General features: G+C 39.4%; 1 protein-coding gene across 2 annotated transcripts in view; it reads right to left on the reverse strand.

Moving 5' to 3' along the window:
• Window positions 1-26,449, reverse strand: part of nhsb (Nance-Horan syndrome b (congenital cataracts and dental anomalies)) — a 70,470-nt gene extending 44,021 nt beyond the window's left edge. For both annotated transcript variants that reach the window (XM_062034794.1, XM_062034786.1), the window contains exon 1: window positions 26,167-26,449. In XM_062034794.1, coding sequence (XP_061890778.1) covers window positions 26,167-26,449 — 283 coding nt within the window. The remainder of the gene's footprint in view (window positions 1-26,166) is intronic.
• Window positions 26,450-26,500: the final 51 nt, after the last annotated feature.

Below are 26,500 nucleotides of genomic sequence, written 5' to 3' on the forward strand. Positions count from 1 at the left end.
GTATCAGTGTGTGTGGGTGTGTATCAGTGTGTGAGCGTGTATCAGTGTGTGTGTGTGTATCAGTGTGTGTGTGTGTATCAGTGTGTGTGTGTGTGTGTGTATCAGTGTGTGTGTGTGTGTGTATCAGTGTGTGTGTGTGTGTATCAGTGTGTGTGTGTGTGTGTGTATCAGTGTGTGTGTGTGTGTGTGTGTGTGTATCAGTGTGTGTGTGTGTGTGTATCAGTGTGTGTGTGTGTGTGTGTGTATCAGTGTGTGTGTGTGTGTGTGTGTGTGTGTGTGTGTATCAGTGTGTGTGTGTGTGTGTATCAGTGTGTGTGGGTGTGTATCAGTGTGTGTGTGTGTATCAGTGTGTGTGTGTGTGTGTGTATCAGTGTGTGTGTGTGTATCAGTGTGTGTGTGTGTGTGTGTATCAGTGTGTGTGTGTGTGTGTGTGTATCAGTGTGTGTGTGTGTGTGTGTGTGTGTATCAGTGTGTGTGTGTGTGTGTATCAGTGTGTGTGGGTGTGTATCAGTGTGTGTGGGTGTGTATCAGTATGTGTGTGTGTGTGTGTATCAGTGTGTGTGTGTGTATCAGTGTGTGTGTGTGTGTGTGTATCAGTGTGTGTGTGTGTGTATCAGTGTGTGTGTGTGTATCAGTGTGTGTGTGTGTATCAGTGTGTGTGTGTGTATCAGTGTGTGTGTGTGTGTGTGTGTATCAGTGTGTGTGTGTGTGTGTATCAGTGTGTGTGTGTGTAAGGTTGAAAGGTGTGTGTGTGACAAAACTGCATGAAGAATCTCAGCAGCAATTCATGCAACTCAGGTGAGAAGTTCACATCCTGTTTGTTTGTTTCTTGTCAAAGTAGTTGCTGATTACTGATACCAGGCTGATTACTGATACCAGGCTGATTGCTGATACCAGGCTGATTGTTCAACTAGCTTAGCATTGTTGCAGCCGCTCATTGGAATGTGAATAAAGAAACAAAGAAACATTTGCGGCATGGCGTAGTGGGTAGAGCGGCCTTGCCAGAAACCTGAGGGTTGCAGGTTCGCTCCCCGCCTCCATCCAAAAAAAAAATCGCTGCCGTTGTGTCCTTGGGCAGGACACTTCACCCTTGCCCCCGGTGCCGCTCACACCGGAGAATGAATGATGAATGAATGAGTTGTAAAAATGAATGATGGGTTCTCACTTCTCTGTGAAGCGCTTTGAGTGTCTAGAAAAGCGCTATATAAATCTAATCCATTGTTATTATTATTATTTATCAGAACAAACATCTGATGTGTTGCTGGGCTTTTAGCTGACAACAACAACAACAACAAATACACAATGTTTGACTAACAAAACAACAACTATGTAAGGATACATGCTTGCACGTAATATCTGTGATATCATGTGCGGTATAAGCATTAATACAGTCTGTTTACTTGTGTGTGATATCATGTGCAATACAAGCAGGCCTGCAGCGGGTTTACTTGTGTGTGATATCATGTGCGATACAAGCATTAATACAGCGTGTTTACCTGTGTGTGATATCATGTGCGATACAAGCAGAGTGTCTACTTGTGTGTGATATCATGAGCGATACAAGCATCAATACAGCATGTTTACTTGTGTGTGATATCATGTGCGATATAAGCATTAATACAGCGTGTTTACCTGTGTGTGATATCATGTGCGATACAATCATTAATACAGCCTGTTTACTTGTGTGTGATATCATGTGCGATACAAGCAGAGTGTCTACTTGTGTGTGATATCATGTGCGATACAAGGATCAATACAGCATGTTTACTTGTGTGTGATCATGTGCGATACAAGCAGAGTGTCTACTTGTGTGTGATATCATGTGCGATACAAGCATCAATACAGCATGTTTACTTGTGTGTGATCATGTGCGATACAAGCAGAGTGTCTACTTGTGTGTGATATCATGTGCGATACAAGCATCAATACAGCATGTTTACTTGTGTGTGATATCATGCGCGATACAAGCAGTGTTTACTTGTGTGTGATATCATGTGCAATACAAGCATCAATACAGCATGTTTACTTGTGTGTGATATCATGCGCGATACAAGCAGAGTGTTTACTTGTGTGTGATATCATGTGCGATACAAGCATCAATACAGCATGTTTACTTGTGTGTGATATCATGTGCGATACAAGCAGAGTGTTTACTTTTGTGTGATATCATGTGCGATGCAAGCATCAATACAACATGTTTACTTGTGTGTGATATCATGTGCGATACAAGCAGAGTGTTTACTTGTGTGTGATATCATGTTCGATACAAGCATAAATACAGCATGTTTACTTGTGTGTGATATCATGTGCGATACAAGCAGAGTGTTACTTGTGTGTGATATCATGTGCGATACAAGCAGAGTGTTCACTTGTGTGTGATATAATGTGCAATACAAGCATCAATACAGCGTGTTTACTTGTGTGTGATATCATGTGCGATACAAGCAGTGTTTACTTGTGTGTGATATCATGTGCGATACAAGCATAAATACAGCATGTTTACTTGTGTGTGATATCCTGTGCGATACAAGCAGAGTGTTACTTGTGTGTGATATCATGTGCGATACAAGCATCAATACAGCATGTTTACTTGTGTGTTGTATAATGTGCGATACAAGCAGAGTGTTTACTTGTGTGTGATATCATGTGCGATACAAGCATAAATACAGCATGTTTACTTGTGTGTGATATCATGTGCGATACAAGCAGAGTGTTACTTGTGTGTGATATCATGTGCGATACAAGCAGAGTGTCTACTTGTGTGTGATCATGTGCGATACAAGCATTAATACAGCGTGTTTACCTGTGTGTGATATCATGTGCGATACAAGCATTAATACAGCGTGTTTACCTGTGTGTGATATCATGTGCGATACAAGCAGAGTGTCTACTTGTGTGTGATCATGTGCGATACAAGCATTAATACAGCGTGTTTACCTGTGTGACATCATGTGCGATACAAGCATTAATACAGCGTGTTTACCTGTGTGTGATATCATGTGCGATACAAGCAGAGTGTTACTTGTGTGTGATATCATGTGCGATACAAGCAGAGTGTTCACTTGTGTGTGATATAATGTGCAATACAAGCATCAATACAGCGTGTTTACTTGTGTGTGATATCATGTGCGATACAAGCAGTGTTTACTTGTGTGTGATATCATGTGCGATACAAGCATAAATACAGCATGTTTACTTGTGTGTGATATCCTGTGCGATACAAGCAGAGTGTTACTTGTGTGTGATATCATGTGCGATACAAGCATCAATACAGCATGTTTACTTGTGTGTTGTATAATGTGCGATACAAGCAGAGTGTTTACTTGTGTGTGATATCATGTGCGATACAAGCATAAATACAGCATGTTTACTTGTGTGTGATATCATGTGCGATACAAGCAGAGTGTTACTTGTGTGTGATATCATGTGCGATACAAGCAGAGTGTCTACTTGTGTGTGATCATGTGCGATACAAGCATTAATACAGCGTGTTTACCTGTGTGTGATATCATGTGCGATACAAGCATTAATACAGCGTGTTTACCTGTGTGTGATATCATGTGCGATACAAGCAGAGTGTCTACTTGTGTGTGATCATGTGCGATACAAGCATTAATACAGCATGTTTACCTGTGTGACATCATGTGCGATACAAGCATTAATACAGCGTGTTTACCTGTGTGTGATATCATGTGCGATACAAGCAGAGTGTTTTACAAGAACAACAAAAAAATTGGCAATATTGTGATAAAAGTCAGTATTTTTTTTATGACAAATGTTACCATTTTGCATTAAAAAGTAATAATTTTACATAAAAAAGAAAACATTTTACAAGAAAATATTGCAATATTACAGAAATAAAAAGAATATGAGAAATTGTTCTTAAATTTTATTTGAAAAAAGTCGACACATTGTGAGAAAAAGACTGCTTTTAGTTTAGTTTTTTTGCAGACTATAATTACTGGTTTGCAAAAAAATATATTTTTTAACACAATTAGGTTGAAATTACATAATCTCCCACGGCACACCAGGCAATATCTCACGGTACGCTAGTGTGCCGCGGCACAGTGGTTGAAAAACACTGCTCTATTAAATGCAATGTTATTGAGTTATGTCATCACTTGTTCACACCTCCTCATATGGGAGATACTTTTCCTTCTTCGTGTCTCAAGAAGGCTAGAAATACAAGAACACACACACACACACACACACACACACACACACACACCACACACACACACACACACACACACACACACACACACACACACACACACACACACACACACACACAGAGAGAGAGAGAGAGAGAGAGAGAGAGAGAGAGAGAGAGAGAGAGAGAGAGATAGTTCCTCCTCAGAGAGAGAATCATTTCTACTTGCCTGCTTTGCCACAACTAGGTTGACCTATTTTTGTCCAGACCTCTCTCTCTCTCTCTCTCTCTCTCTCTCTCTCACTCTCTCTCTCTCTCTCTCTCTCTCCTCCCTCTCTCTCTCCCTCTCTCTCTCTCTCTCTCTCTCTCTCTCCCTCTCTCTCTCTCTCCCCTCTCTCTCTCCCTCTCTCGCTCGCTCGCTGCAGCCCATAATTCACCTCTGCTTAATAATTCAGGGGCTAGCTTTAGAAGCCCCCACTCAGCTAAAAGCAGTGCGGAGGAAAACAACAAACACACACACACACACACACCACACACACACACACACACACACCACACACACACACACACACACACACACACACACACACACACACACACACTCGGTGCATCACCTTTAAAAAGTGATTGTTGTAGGTTTTTTTTAAATAAAAGTTGGATTAAAAAAGTCAAAAAGCTTGAAGTTGATGTAAAAATCATTGACTCGCTGACATGAACGTACTTCAGAAGACATGCAGCTTTGTCTTATTGTTGTGAGTGTACACACACACACACACACACACACACACACACTGGACATCGTGTGATTGGACGGTCAGATGTGGCAGCGGACCAATCAGGAGGCCAGGAGCAGGAGAGCACTGTGTTGATGCTGGGCACACCCTGCAGCTGTGTGTGTGTGTGTGTGTGTGTGTGTGTGTGTGTGTGTGTGTGTGTGTGTGTGTGTGTGTGTGTGTGTGTGTGTGTGTGTGTGTGTGTGTGTGTGTGTGTGTGCGCGTATGAAATTCAGATATATCATAAATGCTGTGATAACAAAAGTATTTTGACACAATATTACATTCAACTGAAGATTTGCTGCATCTTCTTTTTAAAATCCTACCAGGACAACTACCAGTCTATCGCAGTACTACTAGTACTACTAGTAGTACAACTAGTTAGTACTAGTGTGTGTGTGTGTGTTCTTGTATTTCTTGCCTTCTTGAGACATGGAGAAGGAAAAGTATCTTCCATATGAGGAGGTGTGAACAAGTGATAACTCAATAACATTGCATCTAATAGAGAGCCAAGTACTAGAGTCCGTGAACATTGCTCCAAAGTCAGGATTGTTTTGTTTGATTGAATGTGCATACAACAAGATGGCAGCTAAAGAAGGACTTCCCTATTCATCCCCGCCAGTGTGAACAGCTGATTTGACCACTTCCTGTGCTGACGTAAGACAATCATATGTGAGCATAGGATGAAGTAATAAACTACACTAGTGGCTATTAACAGTTAGTAAAATGACCACTTTTGTTATCATTTTGCCAAGCAAAACTCAGATCATTATTATAATGTTGCCAAAAATGTTAAAGTTTTCTTATAAAAATTGTGACTTTTGTCGAGTAAATGACGACTCTTTCCATAACATTGCCAACATTTTAAGCTTTTCTTGTAAAATTGCGACTGTTGTTGAGTAAAATTCCAACTTTTTATCATAATATTGCACAAATGTTCCGTTTTTCTTGTCACATTTTCACTTGCGTTGAGTAAAATGAGGACTTTTATTGTAATACTTAGTTTTTCTTGTGAAATTCCAACTCATTTTTCACAACAAGCTTTTTTCATATTTGCATAGTATGTACAGTATATATTATTAATGATGTAAATACACTTCTTTATAGTAGTAGTTTGCATAGTATGTACAGTATATATTATTAATGATGTAAAATACACTTCTTTATAGTAGTAGTTTGCATAGTATGTACAGTATATACTTATTAATGTTGTAAATACACTTCTTTATAGTAGTAGTTTGCATAGTATGTACAGTATATATTATTAATGATGTAAATACACTTCTTTATAGTAGTAGTAGTAGTACGCAGTGTTAGAAGTGAATGTTTAAAATAGGTAGAAAACACATCATTCCCGGGAGTGGAAGAAGTGTCAAAAGATGGCGCTAACTGTTTTAATGACATTCACACTTTACTTCCATCAATAACGGAGCAGCATCTCCTCATCGGTGGCTCACTAGTGCAACAACAACACCCGTGAAAAACTCTCTAATGACTCATTTCAAAATGGAGGATAAAAAAAGTCCTCCTTCCTGTCCAACACCACATGAAAGTTTGTCCAGGTTCCATACTCCTTTTTATGCACTTGACAAGAAATACTAACTCCCTAGCTTGCTAGCTTTCCGAGACTCTTATTTTGTTAGTGCAGGCAGGATGGAGCAGGGCTTTTATTGTGAAGACAGGAACTGTGCAGTTTTGACGGCAGGTACGGCGAGCGAGAGTCTGTGGAAATAAAAAGTGTTTCTGGCCTCCTGTCGGTCATTTTTTCTTAATAATGATCTGGCAGCAGCCAGCGTCATCTCACAAGACCCTCGGGTGTTGTCAATGTCTCGGGTGTTGTCAATGTCTCGGGTGTTGTCAATGTCTCGGGTGTTGTCAATGTCAATCAAGTGACCAAAGTCACGTCTTGGTAAAGATTTATGATCCATCATTTTTACCTCTATTTTTTAATGCCTGGCTGGTGATAGACTGACACACCCTCCACCATCCACTGACACACCCTCCACCATCCACTGTCACACCCTCCACCATCCACTGACACACCCTCCACCATCCACTGACACACCCTCCACCATCCACTGACACACCCTCCACCATCCACTGACACACCCTCCACCATCCACTGACCTGTGTGTGATATCATGTGTGATACAAGCAGTTCTGCAGCGTGTTTACTTGTGTGTGATATCATGTGCGATATAAGCAGTCCTGCATAGTGTTTATTTGTGTGTGATATCATGTGCGATACAAGTAGTCCTGCATAGCGTTTACTTGTGCACGATACCATGTGTGATACAAGCAGACCTGCAGTGTGTTTACTTGTGTGTGATATCATGTGCGATATAAGCAGTCCTGCTGTGTGTTTACTTGTGTGTGATACCATGTGTGATATAAGCAGAGTGTTTACTTGTGTGTGATATAATGTACGATACAAGCAGTCCTGCAGTGTGTTTACTTGTGTGTGATATCATATGCGATATAAACAGAGTGTTTACTTGTGTGTGATATCATGTGCGATACAAGAAGAGTGTTTACTTGTGTGTGATATCATGTGCGATACAAGCATCAATACAGCATGTTTACTTGTGTGTGATATCATGTGCAATACAAGCAGTTCTGCAGAGTGCTTACTTGTGTGTGATATCATGTGCGATACAAGCATCAATACAGCATGTTTACTTGTGTGTGATATCATGTGCAATACAAGCAGTTCTGCAGAGTGCTTACTTGTGTGTGATATCATGTGTGATACAAGCAGAGTGTTTACTTGTGTGGGATATCATGTGTGATACAAGCAGAGTGTTTACTTGTGTGTGATAGCATGTGCGATACAAGCAGAGTGTTTACTTGTGTGTGATATCATGTGCAATACAAGCAGAGTGTTTACTTGTGTGTGATATCATGTGCGATACAAGCCGAGTGTTTACTTGTGTGTGATATCACGTGCGATACAAGCCGAGTGTTTACATTTGTGTGATAACATGAGCGGTACAAGCAGAGTGTTTACTTGTGTGTGATATCATGTGCGATACAAGCAGTGTTTACTTGTGTGTGATATCATGTGGGATACAAGCAGAACGTTTACTTGTGTGTGATATCATGTGGGATACAAGCAGAGTGTTTACTTGTGTGTGATATCACGTGCGATACAAGCAGAGTGTTTACTTGTGTGTGATATCACGTGGAATACAAGCAGAGTGTTTACTTGTGTGTGATATCACGTGCGATACAAGCAGAGTGTTTACTTGTGTGTGATATCACGTGCGATACAAGCAGAGTGTTTACTTGTGTGATATCACGTGCGATACAAGCAGAGTGTTTACTTGTGTGTGATATCACGTGCGATACAAGCAGAGTGTTTACTTGTGTGTGATATCACGGGCGATACAAGCAGAGTGTTTACTTGTGTGTGATATCACGTGCGATACAAGCAGAGTGTTTACTTGTGTGTGATATCACAGGCGATACAAGCAGAGTGTTTACTTGTGTGTGATTTCAAGTGCGATACAAGCAGAGTGTTTACTTGTGTGTGATATCATGTGTGACACAAGCAGAGTGTTTACTTGTGTGTGATATCATGTGCGATACAAGCAGAGTGTTTACTTGTGTGACAGACAGTTAACATCTAAATGTCCTCCAAGTTCTTCTATTTGACTAAAGTCATTTACAAAAGGTAAACATGCTAGGCTATAGGCTACTGGGAGCTAGCAGCTACACAACAGCTAAGCACACAATAGCACACAAGCTAGACATGTGTAATAATCATCAACAATTAGTCAATATAAACAAGTATCAAATGATTACAGTTACATATTACTTACACATACAGTATATCCAGTATTAGAAAGTATCCAGTAACAAACGTGTCTGCATCACCCATGTCAAGTATGTCTGATATCGTATCAACGCTCAAGTCTCCAGTATTGGTATGGTAAGTGGTTGTTTCAGTGGAACTGAGCTGTTTTGAAGCTGCAACATAATGAGGCTGCCACATAATGAGCAGTGAATGTATAATGCGCACACCCCCCCCTCTTTCATCCAAGGATGAGAGAAGGGTTAGTTTAGTTTCTGTGGGACTTGCAAGTGGCGGTCATGGATGTGTGCAACAGTCTGACTGGCTCCGCCTCTTCCTCCAACATGGCTTCCTTCAAAGGAGACACTCAATCAACACAAGAACTTCCTGTCACAATCGTCATCATTCAATCAATCAATCAATCAATGTTTATTTAAATCACAAGTGTCTCAAAGGGCTGCACAAGCCACGACGACATCCTCGGTTCAGAGCCCACAAAAGGGCAAGGAAAAACTCACTCAATGTGAATGACTATCATTTGCATCATTCAACATGAGACTCCCATCAGCTCCATCGTTAGATGACTTTTGCTAACCTTTATTTACCATTTAGAATGCATACAATGGGAAAACAATAGTGCCTTTAAAGTAAATGTCCTAAAAACGTTTTGCTTTTCTAAATAAGTTTTTTTTTTTTAAAATAATTTACAAATTGCTGCTAAATCAATGTAAAACAAACAAAAATTGGGGGACAAAAAGTGTCAAGGTAAAAAGTTCAGTGACATGAATTGACTTCAAAATAAAAGCACGTGTGATAAAGAAAGCAATCATTTCATAGAAGTGAAGACAAAAAGCTGATTGATATCAACTCATCACACATCTCATCTGATATCATCTGGAGGGACTTGGTCTATGTGGAATAGCACACACACACACACACACACACACACACACACACACACACACACACACACACACACGCACGCACGCACGCACGCACGCACGCACGCACACACACACACACACACACACACACACACACACACACACACACACACACACACGCACGCACGCACGCACGCACGCACACACAGACACACACACACACACACACACACACACACACACACACACACACACACACACACACACACACACACACACACACACACACACACACACACTATTACACAAGAAGTCCCCCCATAAGTCACACAATCAGTTCATTGTAATTTCTTGTCAGTGTAATTATTACTCTCTGTGGCGATTATTACTCTCATTATTACTGTAATTATAACTGACATTTTTACTGTAATTATTACTCTCATTATTACTGTAATTATTACTGTAATTATTACTGACATTTTTAGTGTAATTATTACTCTCATTATTACTGTAATTATTACTCTGATTATTGCTGTAATTATTACTGTAATTATAACTGACATTTTTACTGTAATTATTACTCTCATTATTACTGTAATTATTACTGACATTTTTACTGTAATTATTACTCTCATTATTACTGACATTTTTACTGTAATTATTACTCTCATTATTACTGTAATTATTACTGTAATTATTACTGACATTATTACTGTAATTATTACTCTAATTATTACTGTAATTAGTACTGTAGTTATTACTCTGGTTATTATTCTCATTATTACTCTCATTATTACTGCAATTACTGTATATATTACTCTCATGATTGTGCTCATCATTACGCTAATTAGTACTGTAATTAATACTCCCATTATTACTGTAATTATTACTCTCATTATTACTGACATTATTACTGTAATTATTACTCTCATTATTACTGCAATTACTGTATATATTACTCTCATGATTGTGCTAATCATTATGCTAATTAGTACTGTAATTATTACTCTCATTATTACTGTAATTATTACTGACATTATTACTGTAATTATTACTCTCATTATTACTGTAATTAGTACTGTAGTTATTACTCTGGTTATTACTCTGATTATTACTCTCATTATTACTGCAATTACTGTATATATTACTCTCATGATTGTGCTCATCATTACGCTAATTAGTACTGTAATTAATACTCTCATTATTACGGTAATTATTACTCTCATTATTACTCTGATTAATACTCTCGTTATTACTGTAATTATTACTCTGATTATTACTGTAATTATTACTCTGATTATTACTGTAATTATTACTGTAATTAATGTAATTATTACTCTCATGATTATGCTCATTGTCATGCTAATAATTACTGTAATTATTAACGTCATTATTTCTGTCATTATTAATGTAATTGTTACTGTAATTATTACTCTGATTATTACTGTAATTATTACTGTCAATAGTACTGTCATTATCACTGTCATTATCACTCTCATTATTACTATAATATTACTGTAATTATTACTGTTATTATTACTATAAATATTACTGTAATTATTACTGTCAATATTACTGTCATTATCACTGTCATTATCACTCTCATTATTACTATAATATTACTGTAATTGTTACTGTTATTATTACTATAAATATTACTGTCATTATTACTGTAATTATTACTCTCATTATTACTATAGTATTACTGAAATTATTACTTTTATTATTACTGTAATCATTACTGTAATTATTACTCTCATTATGACTGTAATTATTACTGTAATATTACTGTAACTATTATTGTTATTATTACTCTTATTGTTACTGTCATTATTACTGTAATATTACTGTAACTATTACTGTTATTATTACTCTAATTGTTACTGTCATTATTACTGTCATTATTACTGTAATTGTTACTGTTATTATTTCTCTAATTATTACTGTCATTATTACTGTAATTATGAATTACTGTCATTATTACTGTAAATATTACTGTAACTATTACTATTATATATTATATATATATATATATATATAATAAATGATAATTTAATATTATATTATATTATTTATGTTATATCATATGATGTTATATTATATCATACTATCACATTATATATTTTATATACACACTGTAAGTATTTATGTCATGTAGTAACATTCATAATAACATGTAATATATATGTCATGTAGTAACATTCATAATAACATGTAATATATATGTCATGTAGTAACATTCATAATAACATGTAATATATATGTCATGTAGTAACATTCATAATAACATGTAATATATATGTCATGTAGTAACAGTCATAATAACATGTAATATATATGTAGTATCTAGTAACATTCATGATAACATGTAATATATATGTCATGTAGTAACATTCATAATAACATGTCATATATATGTCATGTAGTAACATTCATAATAACATGTAATATATATGTCATGTAGTAACATTCATAATAACATGTCATATATATGTAGTGTAGTAACATTCATAATAACATGTAATATGTATGTCATGTAGTAACATTCATAATAACATGTAATATTTACATATTATATTTTTGAGGCTGAATATAAGGAGGATATAGAAGCTGTGTGCTAAACAGATGCAGCTTTAGTCAAACACTAAGCATCATGTAGCAGTATTGCTAAGTGCTAAACAAGATATACAAACATAATAAAACAATCACTTACTGTACAAGGTCTGCTCTCACTGGGATAAAGACTGATGGGATGTTTATATCTTCCCCTTTACATCAACAATTCATCATCATCCTCACAAAGGGTTAAACAAAATAGTTTGTCTTTCTGGCCATCTCCGGGTCTAAGTTGGATGTGAAAGTGTACCAACTTGTGGGTTTATGTCCACAACCTTCTACTATCCAGGTGAGAGACATGATTTATCATCTACAATTAACTTTCACCAACTCAGAGGCCATGCAGCAGCTCAATATGTCAATATAGCAGCATAAGCTAGGTAGCACTAAAAGTAGTTCCTCTGCGTTAGCACTCCTAATAACAATAAGACTAATACTTGTTCATATTCACATGTAAATGGAGTATTGTTGGTGTTTTTTGGATGTTTTTTAGAGGACTTTATGGGTGCAGTAGTGTACTCTTATTAGCGGCATTGTTAGCCACCTCATATTTGCCATATTTTACAATTTAGAATGCATAAAAACATATGTCTTACATAAAGACTAAAAGTGCAGTTCCCCTTTAAATGACGCGGGAAAGAGTTATGGTATATTGTCAAATCCATGTAAGGATTTTCCAAAGTAGCAAATGGTAAATCCCCAACTCTTCTTCCACTTCCCGCTCTGCTGTTTCACGTTGACTTTCAGACGCAGAAGGAAATGTCCTCCTGAGAGTTTGTCTCTTAAAAAGTGTCCTTGTCCATAAAGATGTCTGTGTGAGGCGCTAATGGAAGCACGCCGTAAAACTGGCAGCATCCTTCTCTCGCTAATGACAGCCCCTGCATTACAACTAAGATGGCCGACACACGCACACACACACACACACACACACACACACACACACACACACACACACACACACACACACACACACACACACACACACACACACACACACACACACACACACACACACACACACACACACACACACACACACACACACACACACACACACACACACACACACACTTGTAATTTGTTACCTTCTTGAGAGCTGAGAAAAATGCCTACCTCTTTAGGACCAGCCTTTCTAGATATATAAAGAAGTGTACTTACTATTTGCAAATATTTTTATTGAATTTTACATTTAAAATCAAAGTGTATTTACAACATTAATAATATATACATACTATGCAAATATAAAAAAGCTTGTTGTGAAAAATGAGTTGTAATTTCACAAGAAAAAGGTCACAATTTCACCAGAAAAACTTAGAATGTTGTCAGTATTACAATAAAAGTCCTCATTTTACTCAACGCAAGTCAAAATGTGACAAGAAAAACGGAACATTTGTGCAATATTATGATAAAAGTTGGAATTTTACTCAACAACAGTCGCAATTTTACAAGAAAAGCTTAATATGTTGTCAACTTTATGAAAAGAGTCGTCATTTTACTCCACAAGTCACAATTTTATAAGAAAACTTAAAAATGTTGGCAATGTTGTAATAATCATCAGAATTCTATTTGGCAAAATGATGACAAAAGTCATCATTTTACTCCAAAAAAGTCACCGTTTTACAAGAACGACAAAACAAATTGGCATTATTGTGATAAAAGTCAGAATTTTATATGACAAATGTCACCATTTTGTATTAAAAATTTAAAATTTTACAAGAAAATATTGCAATATTAGAGAAACAGAAAGAATATGAGAAATTGTTCCCAATTCTATAAGAAAAAAGTCGACACATTGTGAAAAAAAGACTGCTTTTAGTTAATTAATTAATTGTTTTGTTTGTAATTGGTTTTTAATCTTCATTATTTACTTGAAATTATTACAGTATACACATATTTTTTTATTTTTTTTAATATTAATTTTGGCCAAAGGGGAGCGCATTTCAATTTCTTACACACACTTGTTATGTCATATGTTGACCAGAGGGGGAGCACTTTTAAAAATCCCTCCTTTTTGGGACCACCCTCAATTTTGATGTTTATGTCATCACTTGTGCACACCTCCTCATATGGAAGATACTTTTCCTTCTTCATGTCCCAAGAAGGCTAGAAATACAACACACGCACACACGCACACACACACACACACACACACACACACACGCACCCACACACACACGCACACACACACACACACACACACACACACTCACACACACACACACACACACACACACACACACACACACACACACACACACACACACACACACACACACACACACACACACACACACACACACACACACACACACACACACACACACACACACACACACACACTTGTAATTTGTTACCTTCTTGAGAGCTGAGAAAAAAGCCTCCCTCTTTAGGACCAGCCTTTCTAGATATATAAAGAAGTGTATTTACAACATTAATAATATATACATACTATGCATATATAAAAAAGCTTGTTGTGAAAAATGAGTTGTAATTTCACAAGAAAAAGGTCACAATTTCACCAGAAAAACTTAGAATGTTGTCAGTATTATAATAAAAGTCCTCATTTTACTCAACGCAAGTCAAAATGTGACAAGGAAAAACTGAACATTTGTGCAATATTATGATAAAAGTTGGAATTTTACTCAACAACAGTTGCAATTTTACAAGAAACGCTTAAAATGTGGGCAATTTTATGAAAAGAGTCGTCATTTTACTCCACAAGTCACAATTTTATAAGAAAACTTAAAAATGTTGGCAATGTTGTAATAATCATCAGAATTTTATTTGGCAAATTGATGACAAAAGTCATCATTTTACTCCAAAAAAGTCACCGTTTTACAAGAACGACAAAAAAAATTGGCATTATTGTGATAAAAGTCAGAATTTTATATGACAAATGTCCCCATTTTGTATTGAAAATTAAAAATTTTACAAGACAATATTGCAATATTAGAGAAACAGAAAGAATATGAGAAATTGTTCCCAATTTTATAAGAAAAAAGTCGACACATTGTGAGAAAAAGACTGCTTTTAGTTCATTAATGAATTTTTTTGTTTGTAATTGGTTTTTAATCTTCATTATTTACTTGCAATTATTACAGTATACACATTTTTTTTTTTTTTTTTTTTAATATTAATTTTGGCCAAAGGGGAGCGCATTTCAATCTCTTACACACACTTGTTATGTCATATGTTGACCAGAGGGGGAGCACTTTTAAAAATCCCTCCTTTTTGGGGCCACCCTCAATTTTGATGTTTATGTCATCACTTGTTCACACCTCCTCATATGGAAGATACTTTTCCTTCTTCATGTCTCAAGAAGGCTAGAAATACAACACACACACACACACACACACACACACACACACACACACACACACACACACACACACACACACACACACACACACACACACACACACACACACACACACACACACTAGTGTCACATCTGACTGGCTGACTTCCCCACATGAGTGAAGGCTCGTTTACGTCTCACATGTGAGAGACAACATGAATGTACCATGTGATCACTTTCCATAGCCCAAATATTCATCCTTCTGCCTAATCATATTTGACCACCACTGTTGACCACCAAAGTGAGGTCTCGCGTAACGTTGAACAAACTGCTGAATGAAGTCACATGACTTGATGTAAAAAGGTGCATCATTCCTAATCCCCTGCTGGGAGGTCACATGACTTTGCTAATCTGTGCACATTGTTGCGTTACTTGCTGAGGACGATCATACTATTAATGTTGCACACAATATTTATATCTCACAGTGGAACATCCAACTAGCCCAGGATGATCGATCAATACTGTACAAGCATGTTGAAGTGTGAATGTGTTGCCTCCAAGCTAACAATCATGACATGTAATATTGTATTATACATATATTTTTTAAACGTTATTTTATAACATTTAACTTTTAAGTCGCCTCACAAAATCACAGATTTTATTTTTTGTATCATATTCTTCATACAGTATATTTTTGTCCAAAATTAAGTCTTAAATGAAGTTTTATTTGGGTATTATAGTTATTAGGGACCGACCAAGCCCCTTTGGGACAGAGGACCCTATTGAATTTCTAGCGTTTTATTATTATTCCGCCGCCTCTTTGAGCTGTAATTTGACCCCCTCAACATGCTTCAAAACTCACCAAATTGGACGCACACATCAGGACTGGCGAAAATTGCGATCTAATCAAAATTAAAGCTGCAAGCAGCATTGGTCGGGTCCGCATTTTGGCAGGTGCTAGTCCTAGGTGTCCAATACTTTTGTCCAGTGGTAGTCCTGAGTGAGACCTACATAGAGGTTTTTGTTTCGTGTCTCTACGATATTGGTACTGGGAGTTAGAGGAAGTTGTGTCTGAGTTCACATTGTCATTATAGGGTATTGTGTGTAGAATTTTGAGGACAAAAAAGAAGAAATTGCATGTTCCGTTGTCATTTTTGGCAGCGGTGCAGCATCAGTGCTGCGGGTCTTTGAAGGCTCGTACAATCAAAACCGTAGCACGTATCAAAACGCCGTCGTCAACTTTTAAGCAGAAGGGTTCAATCTCTCTCCTGCAGCAGTTTGAAGCCAAAACGACAAACGCGCTCAGAGGAGATAACGTTTGATGTTTGGTGACCGTTTTGTACAAAAATGTTGTTTTGAAATGGAGATTACAAACTTCCTGTTGATTTTTGCTGAAGGGTGTCAATGTATGAAATGTAGGTCTAAGTGAGACCTACGTAGAGGCTTTTGTTTCATGACGTTCCTACCGGAAGTTACAAGCAGTTATGTCTGAGTTTTCCTCTGAGGAGCAGTTTTTTTCTCTGTTTTTTCCAAAAAATTATGTAGAGGACAATTTTGAGTTTTGGGGTTCGGTTTTTTTTTAGATCGCAGTTTCCACCAGTCCTGATGTGTGTGAGAAGTTTGGTGAGTTTTGAAGTATTTTAAGGGGGTCAAATTACTGCTCAAAAATCAAAAATGAGTGTTTTTAGTCATTTTTTGTTTTGAACGGGGAATTGCCAACTTCCTGTTAATTTTTGCCCGAAGAAATAAATGAATGAAAAGTAGGTCTAAGTAAGACCTACATAGAGCTTTTTGTTTCATGTTTCTACGACATTCCTACTGGGAGTTAGAGAAGGTTTTCTTCCTAGGGGGCGCTAGAGAGCAATTGTGATTTTTGGGGTTTGGTTTTTTTTACCAAAGAGTTTTGTTCGCGTTTTTTTATGTGTGCGAAAAATTTGGTGAGTTTTGAAGCATGTTAAGGGGGGCAAAGTAGTCCGCAAAGCTGCGGAATAATAATAAAGAATAATAATAAAACCTTACAAATTCAATAGGTTCCTTTGTAACCTGTATAAAGGACTCCCTGTGGGAGTCCTTTATACAGGGTACTGGCGGACCCTAAAAAACAAACCCCAAAACTCAAAATTGCGCTCCAGCGCCCCCTAGGAAGAAAACACAGACAAAACTGCCTGTAACTCTCAGTAGGAATGTGGTAGAGACATGAAACAAAAACCTCTATGTAGGTCTCACTTAGACCTATATTTCATACACTGACAACCTCCAGCAAAAATCAACAGGAAGTTTGCAATTCCCCCTTCAAAACAAAAGTTGTGTAAAAACAGTCACCTTTTTTCAAACATGATCTCCTCTGAGCGCGTTTGTCGTGTCGGCTTCAAACTAGCACAGGAGAGAGATTGAACCCTTCTGATTAAAAGTTGACAAAAGAGTTTTGACAAGTGCTACGGTTTGGATTTTACGAGCCTTCAAAGTCGGTCCTGTCCATCGCTGCTTGCAGCTTTAATTATTATTATTATTATTATAGTTTTGTTTCTATTCATTGGAAATTATCAATTGTAAAAGTTTTCTGGACTGCTTTTCATCAGAAATGATGGCAACATCAGGTAAATCGCAAAAAAACCCCTGAAATTAAAAAAAAAAAGATATCTCTCTGTTTGTGATTAGGTCTAAACAATGCTAACAACACGGCGGCTAATCTTAACTCGTGATTTAGGGCTATATAAGTCAACTTTGATTGATTGATTGATTGACCAACTTTTGGCCTTGAGCTTCCTCTCCTGCCTCGTCAATAACACATCTCCACATTGGGGGGACTTTAGTGTGAGAAATGTCAAGAGACAACAGCAGGACTTACCTAACAACACGGAATGCTAACAACACAGCGAATGGTCAAGGACTGTCAAGTTGACCAAGTTTTGGCGAAACAGTTTTTGTGGTTCCGGCCCATGGAAGTCCAGTTCTAACTTGACCCAGGATGTGATAAAGTATTTCCAGGTAGTGGACGTGTTGTAGTGGCCGGGTGACAACCACAGCGATGATGCTACCAGTGAGTGCAGTCATTGACACTTATGGCTACTATATTGTGTGAAAGGAGTGTCCATCCATCCATCCATCCATCCATCCATCCATCCATCCATCCATCCATCTATCCATCCATCCGTCCGTCCATCCATCCATCCATCCATCCATCCATCCATCCATCCATCCATCCATCCATCCATCCATCCATCCATCCATCCATCCATCTATCCATCCATCCGTCCGTCCATCCATCCATCCATCTTCAACCGATTATCCGGAATGGGGTTGCGGGGACAAGAGCTCCCTCTCCAGAGCAACATTAGCAAGTCCAAGTCCAACATACAAGCACTCAGCCGGGGACTCCCCACACCCGCCTGGGCCCTCACATCCTGAGCAACTCCAGAAGTGAACAAGAAGGTAAATAATACATGTTTAAATCAACTATATACGTCATGTAGTAACATTCATAATAACATGTAATATATACATGATGTAAGTATATATGTCATGTAGTAACATTCATAATAACATGTAATATATACATGATGTAAGTAATTATGTCATGTAGTAACATTCATAATAACATGTAATATATACGTGATGTAAGTATATATGTCATGTAGTAACATTCATAAGAACATGTAATATATACATGATGTAAGTAATTATGTCATGTAGTAACATTCATAATAACATGTAATATATACATGATGTAAGTATATATGTCATATAGTAACATTCATAATAACATGTAACTGTTTGTTGTCATGAAAAGATGACATTTGTGAATAATAATCCTACTTTGCTGTTCCAAACGACTGTACAGTCAATATTTTCACCAGCAGTTTTCTTCATGAACTTTTTGCCAATTGTCTTCCTGTTCTCAGCAGAATGACAATTATTCCTCATTTTTACTTCTTCACTTGTCTTCCTCCGTCTCTCTCACACACTAAATCAAACCTTCTCTCACTCGTGGCGTCAAAGTGCAGAAATGTGAAAGATGGAAGATGTGTCAAGTATCTCCATATTCATGGGAAACTAGGCCAGGATCAACTGTGGATCAACTGTGGATCAACTGTAGATTAACTGTGGATCAACTGTGGATCAACTGTAGGTCAACTGTAGACCAACTGCGGATCAACTGTGGATCAACTGTAGATCAACTGTAGATCAACTGTGGATCAACTGTAGATCAACTGTGGATCAACTGTGGATCAACTGTGGATCAACTGTGGATCAACTATGGATCAACTGTGGATCAACTGTAGATCAACTGTAGATCAACTGTGGATCAACTGTAGATCAACTGTAGATCAACTGTGGATCAACTGTGGATCAACTGTAGGTCAAGTGTAGATCAACTGTGGATCAACTGTAGATTAACTGTGGATCAACTGTGGATCAACTGTAGGTCAACTGTAGACCAACTGCGGATCAACTGTGGATCAACTGTAGATCAACTGTAGATCAACTGTGGATCAACTGTAGATCAACTGTAGATCAACTGTGGATCAACTGTAGATCAACTGTGGATCAACTGTAGATCAACTGTAGACCAACTGCGGATCAACTGTGGATCAACTGTAGATCAACTGTAGATCAACTGTGGATCAACTGTAGATCAACTGTGGATCAACTGTAAATCAAGTGTAGATCAACTGTAGATCAACTGTGGATCAATTGTAGATCAACTGTAGGTCAACTGTAGATCAACTGTGGATCAACTGTAGATCAACTGTAGATCAACTGTGGATCAACTGTGGATCAACTGTAGGTCAAGTGTAGATCAACCGTGGATCAACTGTAGATTAACTGTGGATCAACTGTGGATCAACCGTAGGTCAACTGTAGACCAACTGCGGATCAACTGTGGATCAACTGTAGATCAACTGTAGATCAACTGTGGATCAACTGTAGATCAACTGTAGATCAACTGTGGATCAACTGTAGATCAACTGTGGATCAACTGTAGATCAACTGTAGACCAACTGCGGATCAACTGTGGATCAACTGTAGATCAACTGTGGATCAACTGTAGATCAACTGTGGATCAACTGTAAATCAAGTGTAGATCAACTGTAGATCAACTGTGGATCAATTGTAGATCAACTGTAGGTCAACTGTAGATCAACTGTGGATCAACTGTAGATCAAGTGTAGATCTACTGTAGATCAACTGTGGATAAACTGTAGATCAACTGTAGGTCAACTGTAGATCAACTGTGGATCAACTGTAGGTCAACTGTAGATCAACTGTGGATCAACTGTAGATCAACTGTAGGTCAAGTGTAGATCAACTGTAGATCAACTGTAGGTCAACTGTAGATCAACTGTGGATCAACTGTAGATCAAGTGTAGATCTACTGTAGATCAACTGTGGATCAACTGTAGATCAACTGTGGATCAACTGTAGATCAACTGTGGATCAAGTGTAAATCTACTTTAGATCAACTGTGGATCAACTGTAGATCAACTGTAGGTCAACTGTGGATCAACTGTAGATCAACTGTGGATCAAGTGTAGGTAAACTGTAGATCAACTGTAGATCAACTGTGGATCAAGTGTAGGTCAACTGTAGATCAACTGTAGTGAGGGTTGGACTCCGCCAAGGCTGCCCTTTGTCACAGATTCTGTTCATAACTTTTATGGACAGACTTTCTAGGCGCAGTCCGGGCGTTGAAGGGATCTGGTTTGGTGGCTGCAGGATTAGGATGATGTGGTCCTGATGGCTTCAACTGGCCAGGATCTTCAGCTCTCACTGGATCGGTTCGCAGCTGATTGTGAAGCGACTTGGATGAGGATCAGCACCTCCAAGTCCGAGTCCATGGTTCTCACCCGGGAAAGGGCGGAGTGCCATCTCCGGGTTGGGGAGGAGATCTTGCCCCAAGTGGAGGAGTTCAAGTACCTGGGAGTCTTGTTCACGAGTGAGGGAAGAGTGGATCGTGAGATCGACAGGCGGATCGGTGCGGCATCTTCAGTAATGCGGACGCTGTATCGATCCGTTGTGGTGAAGAAGGAGCTGAGCCGGAAGGCAAAGCTCTCAATTTAGCGGTCGATCTACGTTCCCATCCTCACCTATGGTCATGAGCTTTGGGACAAGAAAAGGACAAGATCACGGGTACAAGCGGCCCAAATGAGTTTCCTCCGCCGGGTGGTGGGTCTCTCCCTTAGAGATAGGGTGAGAAGCTGGGAGGAGCTCAAAGTAAAGCCTCCACATGGAGAGGAGCCAGATGAGGTGGTTGGGTATCTGCTCAGGATGCCACCCCAACGCCTCCCTAGGGAGGTGTTTAGGGCACGTCCGACCGGTAGGAGGCCACGGGGAAGACCCAGGACACGTTGGGAAGACTATGTCTCCCGGCTGGCCTGGGAACGCCGCGGGATCCCCCGGGAGGAGCTGGACCAAGTGGCTGGGGAGAGGAAAGTCTGGGCGACCCGACCGCGGATAAGCGGAAGAAAATGGATGGATGGATATTATTATTATTATATTATGTATATTTATTATTATTGCTGTAATATTATTATAATTATGTTATTAATATTATTATTATTATTATTATTATATTATTTATATTTATTATTATTATTATTATTGTTAATATTATTATGATTAAATATTATTATATCATTATTATCATTATTATGATATTAATGTATATTTGTTATTATTATGATATTATTATAATAATTATTATAATATTATTATTCTAATGATATGTATATGTATTATTGTCATTATGTGATGTGTAAACAGGTGAAAGTCTGTCAGATGCACATTGAAGATCTTCTGAGGAGCCGCAGACTCAACGTGTGCACTAAAATATTCTCATCCTCGCAGGATTGCTGTTGTCAGAGCTCGTTGATGCTAACTGCTATCAGCCATTAGCAGCTGACAGACAGCGCAACACAGGACATGCTAAGCTAATAACACATCAAGCTAACCACACACAATTCTATCAACACGCAATTGTAACAACACGCAAAGCTAACAACACGTAAAGCTAACAACACGTAAAGCTAACAACACGCAAAGCTAACAACACACAAAGCTAACAACAATAAAGCTAACAACACACAAAGCTAACAACACGTAAGGCTAACAACACGTAAAGCTAACAACACGCAAAGCTAACAACACACAAAGCTAACAACAATAAAGCTAACAACACACAAAGCTAACAACACGTAAGGCTAACGACACGCAAAGCTAACAACAATAAAGCTAACAACACACAAAGCTAACAACACGTAAGGCTAACAACACGTAACACTAACAACACGCTATTCTATCAACATGCAATGCTAAACATTCACTTCAGGGGGGGCGTGAGAGGCAACATGTGAAGCTAACAACACACAATTCTATCAACACGCAATGCTGTCAACATCCAATGCTAAATACACACGCAATGCTATCAACACATAATGCTAACAAAATGGAACGCGCAATGCTATCATAAAACATAAATAAACATGTAAATATGAATTTTGTAGACATCAGAGCAGGCGGGGGGGATAAAACATAAATAAACGTGTATATATTAATTTTGTAGACATCAGCGCAGGAGGGGGGTGTAAAACATAAATAAATGTGTAATTATTAATTTTGTAGACATCAGCGCAGGCGGGGGCGTAAAACATAAATACATGTGTCATTAATTTTGTAGACATCAGAGCAAGTGGGGGAGGAATAAAACATAAATAAACGTGTAAATATTAATTTTGTCGACATCAGAGCAGGCGGGTGGCATAAAACAAGAAGGAAAGACAGCAGAGAGGGCGAGAGGGGGCCATGCAGGCACACAGAATACACTCAAATGCCCACATAAGTGTAATAATGTCATCCAAAGTTTCATTAAATTGATGTATATATTGACAGGTAGGTTAATAAATAAACATTCACTTCAGGGGGGCGTGAGAGGCAATAGCGAATATATTGACACATAGAGGTAGATTACTAAATAAACATTAACTTCTGGGGGGCGTGAGAGGCAACAGCACAATAGTGTATATAGTGACACATACTGGTAGATTAATAAATAAATAATCACTTCAGGGGGGCGTGAGAGACCATAGTATATATAGTGACATGTACTTACTAAATAAACATTACATTACGGGGGGCGTGAGAGGCAATAACGTATATAGTGACACATACTGGTGGATTAATATATAAACATTCTTTTCAAGGGGGCGTGAGAGGCAATAGCATAATAGCATATATAGTGAGACATACTGGTAGATTAATAAATAAACATTCCCTTCAGGGGAGCGTGAGAGGCAATAGCATAATAGCGTATATAGTGACACGTACAGGTAGATTAATAAATAAACATGTACTTCAGGGGGTGTGAGAGACAATAGTGTAATAGTGTATATATTGACATATACAGGTAGATTACTAAATTATCATTATCTTCAGGGGGCGTGAGAGGCAATAGTGTAATAGTGTATATATTGACAGGTAGAGGTAGATTACTAGATAAACATTCACTTTGGGGGGCGTGAGAGACAATATGCAATAGCGTACATATTGACATGTACAGGTAGATACATAAATGTAGATTAAAAAAAGGTAGATTTAAAAAAACCATTCCTTTCGGAGTGCGTGAAAAAATTGTAAAATTTAACTTTGAGAAAGTTGGGGGGGCGTGCGAGGTGATGGGGGAAAGAGGCAATGACATAATAACATCTATTATGTTAGTAAAGAACTATCTTGACACGTACAGATAATAAATTAACAGTAACCCAAATAGGGGGTGTGAAAAAACTATATCCCTTAAGGGGGTGGGGGTGAGAGAAACTATATCCCTTAGGGAGGGGCGTGAAAAAATGTGGTCCCCTGGTAAAATTTAACTGTGAGAAAGTAGGGGGGGGCGTGCGAGGTGTTGGGGGAAAGAGGCAATGACATAATAACATCTATATTGTTAGTAAAGAACTATCTTGACATGTACAGATAATTAATTTTACATTAACACAAATAGGGGCGTGAAAAAAACTATATCCCTTAAGGGGGGCGGGGGGGGGGCATGAGAGAAACTATATCCCTTAGGGGGGCGTGAGAGAAACTATATCCCTTAGGGGAGTTTGAGAGAAACTATATCCTTTGGGGGGCGTGAGAGAAACTATATCCCTTAGGGGGGTGTGAGAGAAACTATATCTCTTAGGGGGGCGTGAGAGAAACTATATCTCTTAGGGGGACGTGGGAGAAACTATATCCCTTAGGGGGGTTTGAGAGAAACTATATCCCTTGGGGGGCGTGAGAGAAACTATATCCCTTAGGGGGGCGTGAGAGAAACTATATCCCTTAGGGGGGTTTGAGAGAAAGTATATCCCTTGGGGGGCGTGAGAGAAACTATATCCCTTAGGGGGGTGTGAGAGAAACTATATCCCTTGGGGGGCGTGAGAGAAACTATATCCCTTGGGGGGCGTGAGAGAAACTATATCCCTTAGGGGGCGTGAGAGAAACTATATCCCTTAGGGGGGCATGAGAGAAACTATATCCCTTAGGGGGGCGTGAGAGAAACTATATCCCTTAGGGGGGCGTGGGAGAAACTATATCCCTTAGGGGGGTTTGAGAGAAACTATATCCCTTGGGGGGCGTGAGTGAAACTATATCTCTTAGGGGGGCGTGAGAGAAACTATATCCCTTAGGGGGGCGTGGGAGAAACTATATCCCTTAGGGGGGTTTGAGAGAAACTATATCCCTTGGGGGGCGTGAGAGAAACTATATCCCTTAGGGGGGCATGAGAGAAACTACATCCCTTGGGGGGCGTGAGAGAAACTATATCCCTTAGGGGGGCGTGGGAGAAACTATATCCCTTAGGGGGGTTTGAGAGAAACTATATCCCTTGGGGGGCGTGAGAGAAACTATATCCCTTAGGGGGGCGTGAGAGAAACTATATCCCTTAGGGGGGCGTGAGAGAAACATTAGAGAAACTATATCCCTGGGGGGGCGTGAGAGAAACTATATCCCTTAGGGGGGCGTGAGAGAAACTATATCCCTTAGGGGGGCGTGAGAGAAACTATATCCCTTAGGGGGGCGTGAGAGAAACTATATCCCTTGGGGGGCGTGAGAGAAACTATATCCCTTAGGGGGGCGTGAGAGAAACTATATCCCTTAGGGGGGCGTGAGAGAAACTATATCCCTTGGGGGGCGTGAGAGAAACTATATCCCTTAGGGGGGCGTGAGAGAAACTATATCCCTTAGGGGGGCGTGAGAGAAACTATATCCCTTAGGGGGGCGTGAGAGAAACTATATCCCTGGGGGGGCGTGAGAGAAAGAGATAGAGCAGGAGGAGGAGACAAATGAACTATGAACTACTGCAACAACTCACTCATTTTCATCAAGCTGCTGCACGTGCGAAGGGCGGGAAGCTCATGAGAAAATAGTCGAGCGATATTTTAATCACGCGTGAGACGGCGTGAGCCGACACGCATGTGCACGTGCGCGCGCACGCAGCCCGCAGTCACGGCGCCATTGCAGCGGCAACACACGCCCCACGCGCGCGCGCGCGCTCGCACATTCCCGCCACGGCAGCGATGAATAATCGCATTTCACGCCACGCGTCGGCATGAGGTGCGCGTGCGCGCAAAAAGCACACGCCAGCAGGCGCGTGCTCGCGGCGGTGTACTCACGCACGGCCTCCTTTTTGGGGTCCAAGGCGTCGGCGGCGCGCTGGATGCGTTTGATCTTGTTGCGGAGCGCGCGCACCCTGCGGTCCGCGGCCACGATGTCGTCCTCGAGCTCCTGGAAGATGGAGCAGGCGTGCCGCGCCAAGTCGGACAGGTGGCGCAGGGTCCGCGACAGGAGCACGTGACTGACGCCGCTCAGGTCGTCGGGCATCACGCCGTCGTCGTGGTCCGACACGTGACGTCGGCACAGCAGCTGCGGCTCCACCGTCCTCTTGGCGAACGGCATGTCGCGCGCGCCCGCGGGGGCGATGGCGCCAAAGCCGAGGTGAATTCCCGC

The sequence above is a fragment of the Entelurus aequoreus genome, linkage group LG02, assembly GCF_033978785.1.
Source record: "Entelurus aequoreus isolate RoL-2023_Sb linkage group LG02, RoL_Eaeq_v1.1, whole genome shotgun sequence".
Classification (NCBI taxonomy): Eukaryota; Metazoa; Chordata; class Actinopteri; order Syngnathiformes; family Syngnathidae; genus Entelurus; species Entelurus aequoreus.